The following is an 18,367-nucleotide window of genomic DNA, read 5'->3' on the forward strand; positions in this document are numbered from 1 at the left end:
TACCCTCCAACCATCGCACCCAAGAATCCCCCCGCCCAAACCCCCCCCCCTCCCCCCGCCCGAATCCCCCCCCCTAATTTTTTTTTTCTTTTTTAAAGATCATCTCACAAATTACCACCACACCCTCACACTTTACCCCCCCCCCGCCCACCCCCCCAATTATTTTTTTTTTAAACGGTTAAAAAACACAAATATTTATTTTTATTATTTTATGTTTGAAATACCGTCCAACCATCACACCCAAAAATCTCCCCCCACCCTATACACCCCTCTTCACTCCGCCCCTCCCTCCTTTGTGATTGAAAATGAGAGTCCCTTCACCTTTAAAAAGAAAATAGATGAGCGGTCTGCACCCGCAAGGCGGTGCTCTTGTTTCAGTTTGTCACTCAATATGTGATATTAATCAGGGCAAATACAAATTTCAGGGCTTAAATGCTCTGAATTCAGCTAATTATGTTGACATACAATGGAATCCATGCGTAAAATTTGTCATATTTGCTTCATCTTACATTTTGGATTTAGATTATAATGTCTGCTACAAGACTTTGGATGTAAATTTTGTTTCAAGTTTGATTTTGTGGTTGAGCAACCAATGATAATTCGCCAAAAGTAGTGTCTCCCATTTAAGTTTGGTGTTAACAATAATCTTTATAACACAAATTTTGATTTTGGCATTTGTTCAGCTGATGACAACTGCAATGACATCTGGTGTGAATGAAGCGGTGAAACAATCTGAGCAAGACGAAAAGGACCTTGATAGGGGACGCAGTCCAAGGCCCACCAGTCCGTCAGCAACAACTGAAACGTCTGATGCTGCTGCGGAGCCTGACAATCAGGGACTTGTTGCTACGGTTACTGAAGAGAAAAAAGAAGGGGAGAAGGGAACAGAAGAAGAACAGAAGGGTACATATGATTTTTATTGACTTTTGGAATAATGTAATGCTTTTTTTTCTTTAAAAAAGTGAGAAAATAAACTTTTTAATGATTGCTTGCAATAGTGAACATATGTTCAGAGAAAAATAATTATTAATAATTAACACCAAAAGCAATGTTTTTTTTTAATTCATGCTTTTGAATATTCTTTTCATTTTAAGAAGTTATAGCTTAAACTATTTTCTCATTTGTGCTCACTGTACTTTTGTTACTGGGTTAAGAAATCAACATTCCAGCTTCTTTTTGGATTGCATCAAAAAATAACAAAAGACTTAAAACAATTTATTTTAGTTGCTGCCACTGTCCCTACAAAGTCTATAAGGACTGTGACCATTTTGGTTTCAGATTTGATACAATTTTCGATTTGTATCATTCCTTTTTTAACATGATTTTATTAATTTAATTTATTTTGATGATTTTCTATGATGAACATCAGCACATGCATCAGAACAATATTCCATGTTAACTTGAATTAAAAAATGATTTTCTCCTTTCAGTCTTGTGGGAAGGTGTATTAAATTAATGCCCTAATAAGTTTCAATGTTTACCACTAAGCATTGAATCAATGTTTACATTTTGCTTTGTTTTGTATCGGAATATTGTTCGAATTTTTTGTTTATTTATTCAGGCAAGAAGTTCAAATTGAGTTAGCTTATTTGGTAATATGGTTCTTGTATACAGGAATAACTTTTTGTCTTATTTGGTTATGAACTTATTTGTCTGGGCAGACTTCCCCTTTCTCTGATACAAGTAACACAGCGTTTTTTTTGCCTAATTGGGAAAAGCACCGTTACCAGCCTGATTAGAAAAATTGGACGCGAAAAACCCATAAATTGTGAAAATTTCGCATTCATATTGGGAAATTGGTGTATTTGATTTTTTGCTCCCAACTACTTTAAAATTGATAACTAAATGTTGTCAAGTTGTGAATATTATATTTACTGAGGGTTAAGCCATAGAGCTGCATATAAAAACTAACTCAATGTTACAATATATATATATATATATATATATATATATATATATATATATATATATATATAATTATATATATATATATATATATTCACACATATGGCCAGTTACGGGGTCTCTGATTTAGAAATAGGTTATGGGGTTCCCACTTTAAATACATGTATCTCCATACCCTTTTTTATCCGATATAAACACGAATTAAGGTATATAGGGGTACCTACTATTATTATTGTATATAAATACGTCATTTATTTAACGTCTTATACAAGGAAATATATAGCGAACTTATTTGCGAGGTATATACAATTTCAATTTCAGACCTGATTGTGGTTTTCGATTTAAGACCTTATTGTGAGATTTGATTGCATTACCTCCCCTACACCCCCCTCATAGTAATTAAAGGAGCCTAGATTGCGGGGTTGTATATAGACCCCGTTTTTTATATTGACCTCGTAAGTACAGTCTGAAAACTACAGAGACCGCGTAACTGGCACTATGTATTGGTATATATATTATATAATTTTATTTTTGTTTCCTACCATTGGGAAGTTTTTGACAGCAATTGGGAAATACGTATTTTTTTCCTAATTGGGAATGTGCCATTTTCCGGTACTTTATAAAGAAGGAAAAAAATCCCTGTAAAGGTAAACTGTAAACATGGTTTTACAAGATCACTGTCAAGTCAAGTCGTCAATCAAGCATTAAAAAAAATATTAATATACAAAACGTTTGATCTAATTTTATTGTAGGTGAAGGCATTGACAAAGTGAAGACCATATTCAGTTTCATTGTTGCTCTGTTGGTGAGCTGTGCCAACTGGATGACGGCACTTTTCAATCGTATTTCCCGTAACTACAGACTGGTGGCAGCCAAAATGAAGGACGATCACATCCGCGTCAAGTTGCAAATTCAGGTAGAATAGCTTATATAAAGATTTCTCTTAAACTTCTCTCATTGTAAATTTGTAAATAGTTCTAAGATTAAGTTGCATACTCTTTTAATGTCATAAATACTGACCTGTTATCGTATGCTTATACTTTCCAAGGGGAAATAACTCATCCGGAATTTTAACTGGGAATCCGCCACCTCAATACCGTAATACAGGCCAGGTTAAACATAGTGCAATGCAACCTAGCCAAAAATCGGTAACCAATCCTCAATATTCTTTCCGGATCAACCAGGTGTATACGTGTCTTTTACGGCTCTGAATTAAAATATTGTTTTTCACTTGGTTGATTGGGGTTTTGAATAGATAAATTGTGTTATTTATCTTTTTATTTCTCGTTCAGATTAATTTGTGTGGATTTAATGGATTTTGTTTCATTTGTAAAAGGTAAGCCATGCTTGTTTTTATCGAACAATGGTTTATTTCTACCATGCTGGGTGTTTTCAGGCGCGAACGACCACGTGCAAAACGTGCTCTTCTAATACATTGCTAGAACGTGCAAAGCATGTTCTTCTAATGTGTTTCGAGATTGTGCAAAGCGTGTTCTTCTATTGACAGATTGTTTATCATTTGCCATTGTGTGCAATAATGATTTTAACGTTCCGTATGACAATCTAATTGATCGTCATTTTATTTTTCATCTGTTTTGAATTAAACTTTTGTTTAATTTATGATCTACGGCAGTATTATTATAATTTTCATTATGGTCAAATAATGATTTTATGTGCCGTATGATAATCTGGTCTGTGACCAGTTTATGGTTGAATATGCTTTGCTCTTGTTTTTCATATATTCGACTACATGATGGTCGCAGAAACAAGAGTGGATAAATACCCGGTGACTTCGCAGATCATGGATGATAGTTGCAGTATCAGTCACATGGTATCGGGCACGATCGCAATCGTACTATGCTTAGTCTCTTAGACAGTGGGTCAACATCAGACCATATGGCGACACCCGTCAGCCGGTCTTTGCCCGATGAAATTGGTCAAGGACATCGACCAATGCCGGACCATTTGGCATCCTCCATACGGTCATTATCCGGTGACAACACTGGTCATGATATGACCGGTATGTCACCGGGGACGTTGATCACGGACCATTGATCGACGTCTGACCGGCTGGTCCGGTCACTGATCCGGTCACCGGTCATGTCACCGGTCCGGTCATTGATCACCGGTCCGGTCCGGTCACCGGTCATGTCACTGGTCCGGTCCGGTCATGTCACCGGTCCAGTCCGGTCATTGATCACCGGTCACCGGTCATGTCACCGGTCCGGTCACCGGTCATGTCACCAGTCCGGTCCAGTCATTGATCACCGGTCCGGTCCGGTCACCGGTCATGTCACCGGTCCGGTCCGGTCATTGATCACCGGTCCGGTCCGGTCACCAGTCATGTCACCGGTCCGGTCATGACACCGGTCCGGTCCGGTCACCGGTCCGGTCATTGATCACCGGTCAACAGTCATCAGTTAGGCCTGCCACCGATAACACCAGTCACCGGTCAAGAAGAAGAACTCGGTCTTCTTCATTGAATTATTCTCCTATTCGTCGTCTTCATCAAGGATTAGACATCGGACACGCTCTTCTTCGTCGAGCAGTTCTCATCGTCGCGGCTCTCGTAAGCGATCACGTCGTCACTCATGGAGACGTTATTCTTGAAGATCTCGGTCTCATCGCAGCCGATCCACATCTCGGCCGATCCAGATCTCGACATCGCAGGAAACGAGGACGTCGTAAACCTTCACGTAGACATCAGCGCACTTCATTGAGCACAACAGGATAGTTATCGAACATACCTCTCCTTCATTGAGCAGTTCTCGGCGTTGATACGCTCGTAAGCGATCACGTCAATGCTCACGGAGACAATATTGTAGAAGACAATATTTCCAGCGTAGCCGAACAATATTTCGGCATCGCAGTTATATGGATGTCGCCACTTCTCACGTAGGCGTTAATGAACCTACTGGTCATATCGATGTTCTCCATTTTATTCCTTTAGGAATATCATGTCTCCATTCCACGTGTGATGGTTTTTCTTATGGCATCCACACATGGTGCAGTCACCGAGCCGTAGTTGTATACGAACACTAGTTCGTTTAATTATCAGGCTTCGGGATAAGCTGTTCTTTTTTCCACTACGACTACAAGGACACTTATGCCTATTAATACTGATAATCTACCGTTGTTTTCCGGTTAACATTATCAGATGACTTCGTGGATGGTCATTCTTCTGCACCAGATATTTCCATTCTGACGCAGTTATATTATACCGGTCCCGATCACCAGACATCGGTCACCATTCATTGGTCATATCACCGATCACTGATCACCAGTCAGAATAAGTGATGTCTCATCACCATCGGATTGGATTTTTTTGGCACGATCTTCTTTTCCGAGCAGTGCTTGACATTGATATCAGACCATATGGATTCCACCATTTTTCGGTCTTTAACTGGTAACGTCACCGGTCATATTATGACTGGTCCGTTCACCTGGCTACAGTTACCGGTCATTGACCGGTCCGGTTCGGTTACCAATTACCGGTATTCCACTGTGTTTTCATCGGTCAATTTTTAGTATCACGGGTATCGTATACATTACCTAGTTGTATACCCCTGGCTATGATTGTATTAAATATTATATTTTATGGATTCAACAATCTACATGACTTTTTGTGTTTTTCAATACTGATGTTCTACTGGCGACAGTTACCAAATCATGCTATATCTGTTATTTGTACTACTATCTCAACCGGCTACATGCAGACTACTGGTCTTGCAGATAGATCGGCTGAAGTGGGCTCGGAGACTAGCATTGAGGTTGAACATTACTATTTGACCTCTATTAATTTATGTTGGAGACCCGAAGGATGAATTGTTTTAACCGCCTTTACCTGTCGGCTACAGACTTTGCAGTCAGTGTCACGGAACAGTTGGGACGCATTAATGACGCTAGCAGGATAAGCAAGACGACATTTTGTATCGACTTCTGCTTTTCTATTGCTCCTACGACAGTGCATATTTTCAAGCTACTGGAATCAACAAGAGTTCTGATACATAGGATTGCCTATCAGATTGACCGCATTAAGCGGCTACAGTCTTGTAGATGGCTTAGGACCTATTGAACTCAGATCTTAGATCCTAGGATCTGGAGGGACCTCATCTTAAAGTTGTTCTTTTATTACACTTCTGGCCATAACAGGCCGTCTTCCTATAACTGGTCGTATTCCTTTCGGAATTCGTCCCGGTTAGAAGTCTTGAAGTAAATGGATTAATCAAGTCAGAATTTAAGACTTCCATGCATTCTACCGGCAAGCGTGGACCCGCTTAAGGTTACTCCTAGGGTTTTCACCATTTTCTGCCATCACACCTCCGATTCCGGAGGTACCACTGTCAATCATATTTCCGTACTTCGCAAATCGATGACTTCGCGACCTGTATTATCCAGGATTTTAAAGGCGCCTGTTATTGGTTCAAGAAGAGGCTATATTCTGTAGATAGGTCATAAACTTATAAGTGTTAAACACTGTCCTATTCTACCAATTTTCAAGTGTGTTTGGAGTGGGAAGGTTCGGCTTGCCGTGGTTTCTTTGCCCACCCATCTTTGACAAATGGTTCCGGTCACCGGTCTGTATTTACCGGTCCGGTCACCGGTCCTTCTGCTGAGACGTCTTTTCTTACGTCCGTTTCAGCTTAATTTTTAAGATAATTGTATTAATCTCTGGATTATTCAATGCCACAGATTTCCATTTTTTTGTCATTATTTACCACTATTCAGTGGTGTCTAGACTAGAAGATTATCTTGGCAAGAATATAGTTTATTCTACCACAACCTTCCTTACATCTTATACAGATGTGAGCAGAGAAGGCTATGGACGATCACATAGAACAACGTATCTTGATTTTCTCAATTATGTGGTATCCTAATGAATATCACCTGCACATCTACATCTTGAAAAGCGAATTCTTTTTAGCTGTTTTTCATTTACAACTCATTTTCACGATTCCTTTGTGATGGTTTCAACTATCACACATCGGTCGTGGTTTACTTACAGACACGGAGGTGATCATATTATCACGCCTTGTAACTGGAAATCAGGAACTTATTCGTTCTTTGCAAGAACAACAAATTTTCTCTATCGTCTTACTCATACCAGGTCGTCTAAACGCCCTGTTGGACGTTTTGTCCTGCATTTCTTTCTTTCGAATTATTTTTCTGTTGGGTTCAAATAATGTAATTGCGCATGCGCGGCAGTGAAGTTGCATGATGTACATAGTATATCAAAGAATGTTGTTTATCATCAAACGCTAGTAATTAGCGTTATGTGATCGTATATCGCAGTGTTTACCGGCATGCTGAACAACGTCAATAATGCAGTTCACAGAAATCGATCCAGCAGGGTGTGCGATTGTTATACATTCGTCCATTGACATAAACTGGAATATCTTGCCTTTTTGGTGAGTTTTTGCAATAACTGAGTTTTTGCCATAATTTGATGCAATATACTTAATGAACCATGGGATTATGGTTCTACGACCTGTACAATTATTTTCAGGAAACTTCTTCACAGGTCAAATATCATATCTCAGAGAGACATATTTTTACTGATCCAAACATGTGCCACTACATGTCTGGCCATTAATAACTTTTAGTTATCTCTACAGAAGAACGTTTTTCTGTTAGAGTTTCAATCCTTGTTACTTGTGCAAGGATAATTCCATCAGAACTGTATAAAGGTTCTATGGAAATTCATTTTTGACTGGGTATTCGAGAGCATAGTTATTACTTTAATCACTCTGCTAGATACATAGAGGTTTTTCTCATTTTTTTCTTGATGATAAGAAATTTATTCTTTTCTTCATCAAAGGATAGAGATTATGCTTTCGTATACCTTGTTTTGTGTAAGTCATCGCAACTCTGTGCTGTCTTACCTATTTTGGAACTGATCCAAACTATGGAACGTCAACACTATGTTTTTCGTTCCTTTACCTTCTTAAGCGGTTTTTATACGCCCGTCTATGACGGGACGTATTATGGTATACCCCGCGTCCGTCCGTCCGTCCGTCCGTCTGTTAATGTCGTACGCTACGTCAAATATCCTTTGACAGATTTTCTTCAAATTTTAACACAATCTTAATATTGATAAACCCTGATCCCCTTTCGTTTTTGACGGAATTCTGAATTGTCGTTCCAGAGTTATGGGACTTTGTTCGTCAAAATTTCGTGATTTCATTGAATGTCCTACTGTAGCTATATAAAAATGTTAAAGTTGTTATAACTTTGGTATGCTTGGACCTAGAGTCTTGAAACTTGACATGAAGGTTGGCCAGAACTAGTAAGTAACCACTGGACATTTCAAGGTCATTCATTTGAAGGTCAAGGTCACTGTGACCTTGAATGTAAAAATGTTAAAGTTGTTATAACTTTGGTATGCTTGGACCTAGAGTCTTGAAACTTGACATGAAGAATGGCCAGAACTAGTAAGTAACCCCTGGACATTTCAAGGTCATTCATTTGAAGGTCAAGGTCACTGTGACCTTGAATGTAAAAATGTTAAAGTTCTTATTTCATGTTATAACTTTGGTATGCTTGTACCTAGAGTCTTCAAACTTGAAATAAAGATTGGCCAGTACTAGAAGATGACCACTGGTCATTTCAATGTCATTCATTTGAAGGTCAAGGTCACTGTGACCTTAAATGTTAAAATGTTAAAATTGTTATAACTTTGGTATGCTTGGACATAGAGTCTTCAAACTTGACATGAAGGTTTGCAAGCACACTTAGATGACCACTGGTCATTTCAAGGTCATTCATTCTAAGGTCAAGGTCACTGTGACCTTAAATGTTATTGTTGTTCATGTATCCTACCGTAGCTCAAATATCCCCCGATGGATTTTTTATACGCCCGTCTATGACGGGACGTATTATGGTATACCCCGCGTCCGTCTGTCCGTCCGTCCGTCCGTCCGTCCGTCTGTTAATGTCGTACGCTACGTCAAATATCCTTTGACAGATTTTCTTCAAATTTTAACACAATCTTAATATTGATAAACCCTGATCCCCTTTCGTTTTTGACGGAATTCTGAATTGTCGTTCCAGAGTTATGGGACTTTGTTCGTCAAAATTTCGTGATTTCATTGAATGTCCTACTGTAGCTCAAATATCCTTCGATGGATTTTTTTCAAATTTCAACACAATCTTAATATTGATAAACCCTGATCCCCTTTCGTTTTTGACGGAATTCTGAATTGTCGTTCCAGAGTTATGGGACTTTGTTCGTCAAAATTTCGTGATTTCCATGCTCATGTACTTATAAAATAAACCATGTATTCAAATACAAATAAACTGAAGTAAAAAAATGATTCAAAGGGTTATTTATTACCTTACTACTTCATTGGCGAACGACGGGCGTATCATGCGCTCATGGCGCAGCTTTTATTGACTTGTGTTACATGTTGGGAGGCTTAATGAGCTCCCTATGAACCTTTTTCATCAGGCTTATTAACAGTTCCAATATATTTTAAGACGGTTTTCCTTCTTATTATGGCTTTTACCATACGGAGAAGTGAAATTCATGCTTTTTCTGTTGAATACGACCAATTCCAGTTGGATCTATTGTCGTTTTCACTTTGTTGTGTCAGCCAGGATTCCTTAATATCAAGTCCTCTATATGGCTTCTACCTTCAAGTTTCCAAGTTTTTCTTTAACTGGTAGTCATGAAGATGAGGATAAACTTCTTTGGGCAATCAGGGCTTTGAAGTTCTATCTCAGCAGTGTTAGTTGGAAGTCCATTCGAGGTTCTCTAAAGACACTCTTCATTTCCCCAAAAAAGGGGGGGGGGGGAGATGTGTCTGCGGCTTCTATTTCTCGGGGTTAGACCTCGACTAAGGAAGTTACTTTTATCCTATCTAAGGATTCATTCCTTTTTAGGATCTGACCGCATGAATTAAGAGCTCTGTCTGTTTTGTGGGCATATATTAATCACACCCCACTTTTTGACGTGCTCTAAGCTGTTTACTGGAGGAATCCGACCACCTTTGTCATCTTTTTATCTTCGTTTTCTGAAGTGCCAACAATACAATTTGTATATGTTTGGGTTTATTGTGGTTTCACTAACGGTAGTGTCTTCTTTACGACATAGACATATAACTCTGTCCGAGAAGTCATAATTAATACCGTTTTAACGAAGATTACTTGATATCATTAGCTGATAACCCTGTTTATGGGTTCTACTGTGTTGGGAAAATATATACGAACCTTCCCACCGCAGCTGCAAAATCAGCATACGATAACAGGTCAGTATTTATGACATTAAAACAAATTTTTTAAATAAAATTCATTTTAATGATTAAATACTTGCCTGTTATCGGTAAGTCCCACCTCCCACCCCGCTATTCGATTAATATTTTTGTATATATATTGAAAGAATATTGAGGATTGGTTACCAATTTTTGGCTAGGTTGCATTGCACTATGTTTAACCTGGCCTGTATTACGGTATTGAGGTGGCGGATTCCCAGTTAAAATTCCGGATGAGTTATTTCCCCTTGGAAAGTATAAGCATACGATAACAGGTAAGTATTTAATAATTAAAATGAATTTTATTTAGAAAATTTGTTTTAAATATAGGATGCAATAGTTTAACCTGTAGCCCTCAAATTGAAGGAACAATATCTGAATACTTTGATGTTTACTTAAGAATCAACTAATTTTTTGGAATTTATCAGTCGGAGACGGGACACCTCACTGCGACAAACATTGAGATGAGGGAACCAGATGGTGAACAAGAAGGGTATGCCAGCTTAAGAAATAATTTTATTAAAGCATGGGCACTGTTAGCCAGTTTTGTCAAATCCTTTGTTAAATATTCCACAGACTTAACAATTATTTACTCGAGCCATAAAATTAAACAATATTATTCCAATTTCAATTGTCATATCATATCCAAGTTTTAATATGAACCTTGCTCTGACAAAACAGGTCTTAAGGCATTTGCTAAAGTGATGTCTCAGATTAGCCTGTGCAATCTGCCAAGGCTTATCAGGGAGGACACTTTCTGCTCATATGGTATTTTTTGTTTAAAGAAAGTGAAAGTGTTGTCCCTGATAAGCCTGAACATACTGCACAGGCTGAACATACTGCACAGGCTGAACAAACTGCACAGGCTTATCTGGGACAACACTTTTCGCAGAGCATTTAACCCCATTTTCCCAGATAGAGGCTTATTTTTTTTTATCTTTATTACTCATCTAATAATGCTTCAATCTATTTCTTCTGTGCCCTATCAGAGCCACAGGAGCTGGTGATGACCTCATGGAGGTTTCTGTTCAGCCTGTGAAGCCGGTTGATACACAGATGGTACCTGTCAGTAGAAAACTCAGGTAAATCTGAGCCTGCAATCTGCAACTTATCCTTTAAGTCAGTTTAAACCTGGTATTTGTAGCTTGATTGGGTCAAAACCTAGAGTTCTGAGTAAAAGCAACACAAAGATGTCTTTGGAGATGATATGAGTCGTGTTTTGAGAAAACTGGGCTTAATGCATGTGCGTAAAGTGCCATCCCAGATTAGCCTGTGCAGTCCGCACAGTCTAATCAGGGACGACACTTTTCGCCTTAATTGGATATTTGCTAAGAAGAGACTTGATTAAAACGAAAATTGTCATAAACGCAGAAAGTATCTTCCCTGATTAGCCTGTGCAGTAGCCTGTGCAGACTGCACAGGCTAATCTGGGACGGTACTTTACGCACATTCATTATGCCCAGTTTTCTCAGAACGCGGCTCATATCAAGAATGCTCCCATAGAAACTCGAGGACCTCCTAGTTGTCATTAGAGCACCAAGTCCATTAGTTTATTGTTACCTGGAATTTCCGTCAGTCCATTTGTAGAAATTTGATCCCAGATATTCACACTAAATATCTCTAAAATATCAACTTTTATTCTTGAACATGAGACTTAGTAGATGGACAGCTTTGAAAACAAATATACTGGTAATACATAGATGTATGTCTGAACTCTAATTTCAGCCTATGTGACATTTTAGAAGATTAGTAATATATGAGCCGCATAATGCAAATGTGTCTTACCATATGCTGCCAGTCTGGTCATGTGTCTTGCCATATGCTGCCAGTCTGGTCATGTGTCTTGCCATATGCTGCCAGTCTGGTCAGGTGCTGTGTCTTGCCATATGCTGCCAGTCTGGTCAGGTGCTGTGTCTTGCCATATGCTGCCAGTCTGGTCAGGTGCTGTGTCTTGCCATATGCTGCCAGTCTGGTCAGGTGCTGTGTCTTGCCATATGCTGCCAGTCTGGTCAGGTGCTGTGTCTTGCCATATGCTGCCAGTCTGGTCAGGTGCTGTGTCTTGCCATATGCTGGCAGTCTGGTCAGATGCTGTGTCTTGCCATATGCTGCCAGTCTGGTCAGGTGCTGTGTCTTGCCATATGCTGCCAGTCTGGTCAGGTGCTGTGTCTTGCCATATGCTGCCAGTCTGGTCAGGTGCTGTGTCTTGCCATATGCTGCCAGTCTGGTCAGGTGCTGTGTCTTACCATATGCTGCCAGTCTGGTCAGGTGCTGTGTCTTGCCATATGCTGCCAGTCTGGTCAGGTGCTGTGTCTTGCCATATTCTGCCAGTCTGGTCAGGTGCTGTGTCTTGCCATATGCTGCCAGTCTGGTCAGGTGCTAACATATGCTGCCAGTCTGGTCAGGTGCGAACATGTCCGCTAATAAGACCATGAAACCTTGCATGAATAAAGAGTGAACAGCGTAGCTTCTGACCACACTTTGCAATTGTGCTTGCTGAAATGGAGCTGTGCTGGCCAATACCATAAAGGACCCATCTTGAGCCATGTTCTGGGCAAAACTTTGCTTAATTCTAGTGTGCAAAGTGTTGTCCTAGATTAGCCTGTGCAGTCCACATAGACTAATCAGAGACAAAAGTGTGTGCAAAGTGTAGTCCTAGATTAGCCTGTGCAGTCCACATAGACTAATCACAGACAAAAGTGTGTGAAAGTGTTGTCCTAGATTAGCTTGTGCAGTCCACATAGACTAATCACAGACAAAAGTGTGTGCAAAGTGTAGTCCTAGATTAGCCTGTGCAGTCCACATGGACTAATCACAGACAAAAGTGTGTGCAAAGTGTAGTCCTAGATTAGCCTGTGCAGTCCACATAGACTAATCAGAGACATAAGTGTGTGCAAAGTGTAGTCCTAGATTAGCCTGTGCAGTCCACAAAGACTTATCAGAGACAAAAGTGTGTGCAAAGTGTAGTCCTAGATTAGCCTGTGCAGTCCACATAGACTTATCAGAGACATAAGTGTGTGCAAAGTGTAGTCCTAGATTAGCCTGTGCAGTCCACATAGACTAATCACAGACAAAAGTGTGTGCAAAGTGTAGTCCTAGATTAGCCAGTGCAGTCCACATAGACTAATCAGAGACATAAGTGTGTGCAAAGTGTAGTCCTAAATTAGCCTGTGCAGTCCACATAGACTTATCAGAGACAAAAGTGTGTGCAAAGTGTAGTCCTAGATTAGCCTGTGCAGTCCACATAGACTTATCAGAGACATAAGTGTGTGCAAAGTGTAGTCCTAGATTAGCCTGTGCAGTCCACATAGACTTATCAGAGACAAAAGTGTGTGCAAAGTGTAGTCCTAGATAAGCCTGTGCAGTCCACATAGACTTATCAGAGACAAAAGTGTGTGCAAAGTGTAGTCCTAGATTAGCCTGTGCAGTCCACATAGACTAATCAGAGACATAAGTGTGTGCAAAGTGTAGTCCTAGATTAGCCTGTGCAGTCCACATAGACTTATCAGAGACAAAAGTGTGTGCAAATTGTAGTCCTAGATTAGCCTGTGCAGTCCACATAGACTAATCACAGACAAAAGTGTGTGCAAAGTGTAGTCCTAGATTAGCCTGTGCAGTCCACATAGACTAATCAGAGACATAAGTGTGTGCAAAGTGTAGTCATAGATTAGCCTGTGCAGTCCACATAGACTTATCAGAGACAAAAGTGTGTGCAAATTGTAGTCCTAGATTAGCCTGTGCAGTCCACATAGACTAATCACAGACAAAAGTGTGTGCAAAGTGTAGTCCTAGATAAGCCTGTGCAGTCCACATAGACTTATCAGAGACAAAAGTGTGTGCAAAGTGTAGTCCTAGATTAGCCTGTGCAGTCCACATAGACTAATCAGAGACATAAGTGTGTGCACAGTGTAGTCCTAGATTAGCCTGTGCAGTCCACATAGACTTATCAGAGACAAAAGTGTGTGCAAATTGTAGTCCTAGATTAGCCTGTGCAGTCCACATAGACTAATCACAGACAAAACTTTCTGTCTGAACTGGATTGAGAAGAGACTTCCTTTAACAATGCCATGAAAGTGGAAAGTGTTCCATTAATACCAGTATTCCTAGTATGCAGCATATATGAGCCTTGTTCTGAGAAAACTAGGCTTAATGCATGTGTGTGATTTGTCATCCCAGATTAGTCTGTGCAGTTTGCACAGGCTAATCAGGGATGACACTTTTATGACATTTTTATTTTAAAAGAAGTCTCTTCTTAGCAAAAATTTAATTAAGGCAGAAAGTGTCGTCCCGGATTAGCCTGTGCGGACTGCACAGGCTAATCTGGGACAACACTTTACGCACATGCATTATGCCCAGTTTTCTCAGAACACGCTTCATATGGATGTATGTTGCACAGGCTAATCTGGGATGACACTTTACGCACATGCATTAAGCCCTGTTTTCTCAGAAAACGACTCATATGGACGTTTGTTATGTCACTGATTGCAGTCTGTCAGGGATCGACCTAGACAGGTTTGAGGAGGAGGAGGAGGCCTTTGAGAAGAAGCAGTCCTGCATCTATAGGCTGCTGGTTGCCACGTACTTTGCCATTGTTGCACGGTTAGTTTGGGCCTGTCATAGAATATGGACCATAGATTACAATCTTCAGATAAAAAGGGGTCTTTTATTTGATGTTTGCCACATTCTGCGCCATTGGTTTACAGTAAATATCATGGACGACTCTGAATATATGGGACAATACCTACAGATTTTGATTTGCACATAACAAGGGTCTTAATTTAATAATTTCTTTGGTTTGTAAGGCAATATTATTGATTTAAAAACGTAAATTCACTGTTTCAAATATTGAAAAATAAACAGTGAAAAATATTGATTAGTGTTATTGTTTTTCCTGTGAAATGACATGCTTTTTGAAGTTATGAATTCCCCAGTTTAATTTGTTTAAATGTAAAGAAATAGTTGAAAAAGGATAACACAGAAAGAAAATGTGATTTATTCTTGGTAGATAATCAATGTTATTAATAAGTAATCAGAGGAATTGTTCATTTTTCGCTGCCTCCCTGCAGGACAGAGATGGTGTGCTACTTCCTGATGGTGCTGAACCACATCCTGTCAGCCAGCCTGCTCTCCCTGCCCCTGCCCATGTTTGCCTTCCTGTGGGGTATGCTGTCCGTGCCTCGCCCCACCAAGACATTCTGGATCACCGTCATCACATACACAGAGGTGGGCTGTCAGGCATGGGATGACACAATCTTTTTGAGCTTTTCCCGCTCAGAAGCAAAGTGAACAAAGCTATATACAACAGGCATCAAACCAGAACAGCCTGTGGCAGCGTTCCCAGCCAAACTGGAAATCAGGGAAAACCTGGAAAAAGACTTTAACTTTTTCCAGTCAGGGAAAAGTCAGGGAATATGGGAAAAGTTCTTGAAATCAGGGAATTTTGTTTGGTCAAACTTTCTTGACTTGTGTCGAGAAGTCCATACAATTAAAACAGCAAATCGATTCCTCTGCATGGCTATGGTTGCTTTATAGTATACATGTAGCTTAGTTATGTCTGCAACTGCTATTTCTTGAGGGTGTCAAGTAATAGGTCACAATTATGATCCTGGTATTTTCATTTTCCATCAGGGAAAAAATCAGGGAAAAATCAGGGAATTTTGTTCATACAAAAAGCTGGGAACCCTGTGTGGGTAAATCACAGTCTGTTATGGTTTTGTGCTGTTTAATGCTCATCAGTATCATAGGGTTGGAAATGAATAATTTAAACTTTGAATCTTGAAAGAATGGCCTTTAATTTAATTTGATTTTCTAAAGGACTACAAACTGATTAAATACTTACCGAATTTGAAAAGGGTTAAGTACATTTGTTAATGAAGCCTGTAATACTTCGGTGATGTTCAAACTACAGTAGATGGAGTATCCAGTAAGACTCTGGTTTGGCTAGCTTTATTGTAAGTTTATGTTTTCTGTTTGTCCCTCAACCACCAAGACCTTTAGGATCACTGTTAGTACTTACACAGAAGTGGGTGTTTTGGAAATTTTGTACATGAAATTTATAATTCACCCCATTGGTGCTAAAAGGTGCCATGTGCCATTCAATTTCAATGGCACATGGTACCTTTTAGCACCAAGCAGGGGATATAATGTATTCTTGTAAAATGTGGCTGGGCTTCAAACACAATTTTATTGTACAGGACCTATATTTACCAACCAATTCTTTAAGTTAAGTCTAAACATTAACTCTTCCAGTGCTGGAACTGAATTTTGAAGGCCTTTGCAAACAGTTTGGATCCAGATGAGACGCCACAGAACGTGGCGTCTCATCAGGATCCAAACTGTTTGCTATTCTGATAGTGTTCTTTGAAAAAATCAAAGAAAAGCCTAATTTTATAAATTCAGCAGATGACATTTTTTGCAGACGACAAATTTCCCAGCATGCAAAGGGTTAAGAATATTCTTTACACTATTTTCTTCTGAAAGTATCATACTGTTCAATATGACACACAATACCTCTAACTAAACAAAATCTTCATTGGAAACACTATATTTGCTGGCTGGACATATTTTCTGGTTCTATGTCTTTTATTATGCCCCCCTTCAAAGAAAAGGGGGTATATTGTTTTGCACATGTCGGCCTGTCGGTCGGTCCGTCCTCCAGATGGTTTCCGGATGATAACTCAAGAACGCCTAGGCCTAGGATAATTAAACTTCATAGGTAAATTAATCGTGACTGGCAGGTGACCCCTATTGATTTTCAGGTCACTAGGTCAAAGGTCAAGGTCACAGTGACTCAAAACAGTAAAACGGTTTCCGGATGATAACTCAAGAATGCTTACGCCTAGGTTCATGAAACTTCATAGGAACATTGATCATGACTGGCAGATGACCCCTATCGATTTTTAGGTCACTAGGTTAAAGGTCAAGGTCACAGTGAATCAAAACAGTAAAATGGTTTCCGGATGATAACTAAAGAATGCTTACGCGTAGGATCATGAAACTTCATAGGTATATTGATCATGGCCAGCAGATGACCCCTATTGATTTTCAGGTCACTAGTTATTCTTTATTTTAAGAATGGGTTCTTGAATATGGGCTAAAGTTTATGTTAACCAATCATTAATCAGAGAAATCCCCTTTCAGGCGGTTGTCGTTGTGAAGTACCTGTTCCAATTCGGCTTCTTTCCCTGGAACAACAATAGCACTGAGGATGACCCATTCTTCCCGCCGAGAATCATCGGTATAGAGCAGAAGGACAACTTCTGGGTGATGGATCTCATTCTGCTCATTGCTCTATTCCTCCACAGGACCATACTTAAGGTATTCTTGCAATGTATTTTGCTAGAACTTTCTGCAGAAAGAGGTGAGCTATTCTATTTGCCTTGACATAGATTTAAGGTTTGTTTCCGATTCTTATTTTTCCCAGCATAGTTGTTGTTATCTGAGCATACTACTGTTTTGGCAAGCTAGTTTTATAGGACCATACTTAAGGTATTCTTGCAATGTATTTTGCTCGATTTTTTCTGTAGAAAGTTGACAGCTGTTTTATTTGCTTAGACATTCGCTTTCAGGCTAAGTTTTCTAATCTTATTTGTCCCTGCATTGATGTTGGTGTCTTAGCAAAATGATAATGTTTTTGTAAGCTAGTTTTATTGGATAAACAACATGGATTTAATTCAAACTTATATATTTCCCTTATGAGACTCGATTTTTTCTGTAGAAAGTTGACAGCTGTTTTATTTGCTTAGACATTCGCTTTCAGGCTAAGTTTTCTAATCTTATTTGTCCCTGCATTGATGTTGGTGTCTTAGCAAAATGATAATGTTTTTGTAAGCTAGTTTTATTGGATAGACAACATGGATTTAATTCAAACTTATATATTTCCCTTATGAGACTAAACTTTGGCCAAATTTAGTTGTTTTAGTTTGAATATTTAAAAAAATAAGAAGCCGTGTTACCGGTAGAAATTAACATTTACACTCGATAGGCAGATAAAACATTTTTGGTAAGCTATATACCCTAGAATGGCTTTAAGAATTTCCTTCAAACTTTAAGCAGTTATTGCCCTTATAAATGAATTAGACAACTATGTTCCCTAATTCTCTTTGGACAATTTTGAAAAGTGAGACCTTTAGAAATTTAACAAAGCAAATTCCTTCTTAGTGAAGAGAATTTTAAAACTCTGACCTTGCTCTTACTTAACAGAACCCTCACATATA

General features: G+C 39.3%; 1 protein-coding gene and 1 long non-coding RNA gene across 4 annotated transcripts in view; both read left to right on the top strand.

Moving 5' to 3' along the window:
- The window catches only part of LOC127843775 (piezo-type mechanosensitive ion channel component 1-like), a 241,514-nt gene that overhangs the window by 167,041 nt on the left and 56,106 nt on the right, over positions 1 to 18,367 (top strand). For all 3 annotated transcript variants that reach the window (XR_008032333.1, XM_052373554.1, XM_052373553.1), the window contains exons 32-38: positions 684 to 903; positions 2,658 to 2,821; positions 10,583 to 10,647; positions 11,144 to 11,236; positions 14,640 to 14,750; positions 15,218 to 15,374; positions 17,292 to 17,468. Coding sequence is in view for 2 of the 3 variants with exons in the window: in XM_052373554.1 (XP_052229514.1) it covers positions 684 to 903; positions 2,658 to 2,821; positions 10,583 to 10,647; positions 11,144 to 11,236; positions 14,640 to 14,750; positions 15,218 to 15,374; positions 17,292 to 17,468 (987 nt within the window). In the remaining variant the exon portion in view is untranslated. The remainder of the gene's footprint in view (positions 1 to 683; positions 904 to 2,657; positions 2,822 to 10,582; positions 10,648 to 11,143; positions 11,237 to 14,639; positions 14,751 to 15,217; positions 15,375 to 17,291; positions 17,469 to 18,367) is intronic.
- LOC127843777 (uncharacterized) lies at positions 7,851 to 9,218 on the top strand. The gene is made up of 2 exons (XR_008032334.1): positions 7,851 to 8,216; positions 8,362 to 9,218. It is a non-coding gene; the product is annotated as an uncharacterized LOC127843777 (long non-coding RNA).

The sequence above is a fragment of the Dreissena polymorpha genome, chromosome 9, assembly GCF_020536995.1.
Source record: "Dreissena polymorpha isolate Duluth1 chromosome 9, UMN_Dpol_1.0, whole genome shotgun sequence".
In the NCBI taxonomy this organism is placed as follows: Eukaryota; Metazoa; Mollusca; class Bivalvia; order Myida; family Dreissenidae; genus Dreissena; species Dreissena polymorpha.